Here is a 3,164-nt window from a genome sequence, read left to right as displayed (position 1 = left end):
AGGTCATGTTTAGTTAGTCATGTTGGTCAGACTCACAAATATTTGTCTTTATACTCACAGATCATTATACTTGATCCTTTTTAAGGAAACATTTTTTTAACATGCAGAAATATTTAAAGAAAAGTATGGTAGATGAAAATCCAGATTTGTGGTGCCCAGTCACAGTAGATATATCTATAGCAGAACTACTACACCTAGGGCTCAAGGTTTCTTGCCGAAGAGAGGAATGTTTATAAGAATCAGAGGAAAAGAGTTTGCTGTAAGACTGTACCTCCCAGAAATATCATTAGCTGTCCCATGATTTTTCATCATCTAGGCTGCCTAAGCACTGTTTGTATTTAGTGAACAATCAAAAATACTTTCCAATTAACTTAAAGGGTATCTTACATGAAACAAAGAGTCTTTAGAAGGTTTCAGAAAATAAACATGCATATATACATGCATACATACATATATACATACATACATATATAACTAATAGTTATAGTTATTTCATTGCTGTTTCAAGTTACACAAATATGATTAACATATTTCTTCCTAAAATGATTAAATCTACTTGTAAAGTATAAATGAAACTTCACCCATAAAGAAAATGAGTGATAGAACAGGGTAAAGGAATACTGAGGGGTTCCTGACCTGCTCAGAGGAAAAGAGGAAGAGGGATGTGAGAGGAATTGCCATAAGGGATTACCAGGAAGGGGCAGTGAACAGGTTGTAAAGTGAATGAGTAAAATAATAATAATGATAATAATAGTTCAAAAACAAGAAAATGAGTGATTATTTTCCACAAAATGTCTGAAAATTTCTGAGACCTTTTGGTTATACATGAGCACCAAAAGTGATGGACAAATCCTGGTATAATATTCTCTTAATTTAAGTAAAATATACATGAAAACTGGTAAAATTCAAGTTAATATTATTTTACCTTGTGTGTTCTTGGTCATAAGTATATGATAATATAATACATTTTGCATTATATTTTGCATGGTATACCACTGAGATGAAACCATTTTTTTCTTTTAATTTTAACTGGAACTGAAAATTGAAATTTGTTTTGTTTTGTTTTGTTTTGTTTTGTTGGTGGTCTTAAGGAATCAAACTCAGGCTTTCTGCATGCTGTGAAGGCATTCTAATATTTTGTCATGTTGCAAGTTATAACCTGAATTCTAAAAGGCTAAAGAAACATTGAAAAAATATATTTAATTTCTTCTGTATAATTAAGAGCATAAGTAGTTTATTTCTTGGAAAACAGAAAAGAAATTCTCTTGCTCACATCAAAGATTTTCATTGAAAATGTAGCTTGACATGATGTATGGTGAAAAAAAATAGAACAAACGTCAAAATAAGATAATCCTCTTAAAAATTCTGTTAATATATGAATCCCTTTTCTTCATTTCCTTCATATAATAAAATAATATAGTTATTTCTTTGAGAAAGATGAAATCCTGTGTACTGTATTAATGAATGCCTTTTTTACTTGCTGATTCCTCAAAGTGTAGATAAAAGGATTCAGAAGTGGAGCCACTGAGGTGTTGAGCACAGAAATTCCCTTGGAAATAGATACTCTCTGCTTGACTGATGGTTTAACATACATGAAGATGCAGCTGCCATATGAAAGGGATATTACAATCATGTGAGAAGAGCATGTAGAGAAAGCCTTCTTCCTCTGGCTTGTTGAAGGGATTTTTAGAATTGTTATAGCAATGTAAATGTAGGATATGATCACCATTACCAATGTGAGTAAGAGTGTCACTAGAGCTGAGACAAATCCCATCGTCTCTAGGAGCTGTGTGTCTGTGCAGGAAAGCTGCAGGAGTGGAGTAGTATCACAGTAGAAATGATCAATGATGTTGGAAGCACAGAAGTCAAGATTCAAGCCTAACAGGAGTGGTGGAAAGATGACAAAAAAGCCAGCAAGCCAACAACTGAGGACTAGCTGCACACAGACTTTATTGTTCATGATAGTCATATAGTGCAGGGGCTTGCAGATGGCTACATATCTGTCATAGGACATAGCTGCCAGCAAATAAAATTCTGATGCTCCAAATAAGAAAGCAAAAAACACTTGAGTCANACAATTACCATAGGAAATNGTTTTGTCCCCAGTTGCCATAGTAACNAGCAATTTGGGGATGCATGTAGTAGTGTAGGAAAACTCTAAGAAAGAAAAATTCCGAAGGAAAAAATACATGGGTGTCTTCAGGTGAATATCTACCAGTGTGAGTGTGATGATGGTCAGATTGCCAGTGATGCTGAGCAGATAGGTAAGAAGCAGGAAGATGAATAGCACAACTTTCCACTGTGGGTCATCAGTCAAACCTGCTATGATGAAAACTGTCACCCTTGTATGGTTCTTCATTGTGATCCTCTGACTGTTAGCAGGTCTAAATAAAATGTGAGGAAGGAGGTTATGACTACAGCTTTGGGCAAAAAGAAAAGTTATTAGTTTATAATCCTAATTATGAATAATTTATATAATGATATTGTTTATCTCTTATTCACATGGGGAAATTAAAGGAACAGAGAAATACTTTTTTCTTCCTTGCTTAAACCTTAACATTCAGATGTTATTTTGTTTCTGTTCTTAATTTTGATTGAATTAAATATTAAAAGTTTGCATTCGAATCCAAAGTCACTTGAAACACTTTAGTGTGTATTTTCAGCTTTCCCTTTCTCTTCCTTCCTGGTCTCCAACACATAAACACACACAAGCACACACACACACACACACACACACACACATACACACAATGCCATTTTCAGATCTTAATATAAAATAATATAAGCAATTACTATAATCAATTCTGCTGAAGGATATCAATCTATCATACTTTCATGACTATGGTCTTAAACCAGAAGTCTAAATGAAGCCTAGAAAATGCTTTCTTTGCACTTTTAATATATTTCAACTGCTTTAAATTCTATTGTTACTCTAAGTACCCTCTATTGCAATACTAAGTCAGTGGAAATAGCCTGGTAAAGCCACCGTTAATAATAAAGTGTTGTGTCTGTCTCCTGAGGTGGCAGTATTGAGAATGCAACAAGTGTTATAAATTAGTATTGGGGCATAAAAACACCAAAATGCAAACATAGAAATATGGGTTTGCTTGGTGTGTGTGTGTGTGTGTGTGTGTGTGTGTGTGTGTGTGTGTGTGTGTGTGTGT

The 3,164-nt window shown here is 34.0% G+C and overlaps 1 protein-coding gene across 1 annotated transcript; it reads right to left on the bottom strand.

Moving 5' to 3' along the window:
- Window positions 1–1,386: 1,386 nt before the first annotated feature.
- Window positions 1,387–2,380, bottom strand: LOC110326459 (olfactory receptor 6C74-like). Its single transcript, XM_021204911.1, has one exon. It carries the CDS (start codon window positions 2,357–2,359, stop codon window positions 1,421–1,423), a length of 939 nt encoding a protein of 312 aa, XP_021060570.1. The 5' UTR covers window positions 2,360–2,380; the 3' UTR covers window positions 1,387–1,420.
- Between the last annotated feature and the right edge of the window lie 784 nt (window positions 2,381–3,164).

This window comes from Mus pahari, chromosome 9 (genome assembly GCF_900095145.1).
Source record: "Mus pahari chromosome 9, PAHARI_EIJ_v1.1, whole genome shotgun sequence".
NCBI lineage: Eukaryota > Metazoa > Chordata > Mammalia > Rodentia > Muridae > Mus > Mus pahari.
This window is presented reverse-complemented; position numbering and strand designations above follow the sequence as displayed.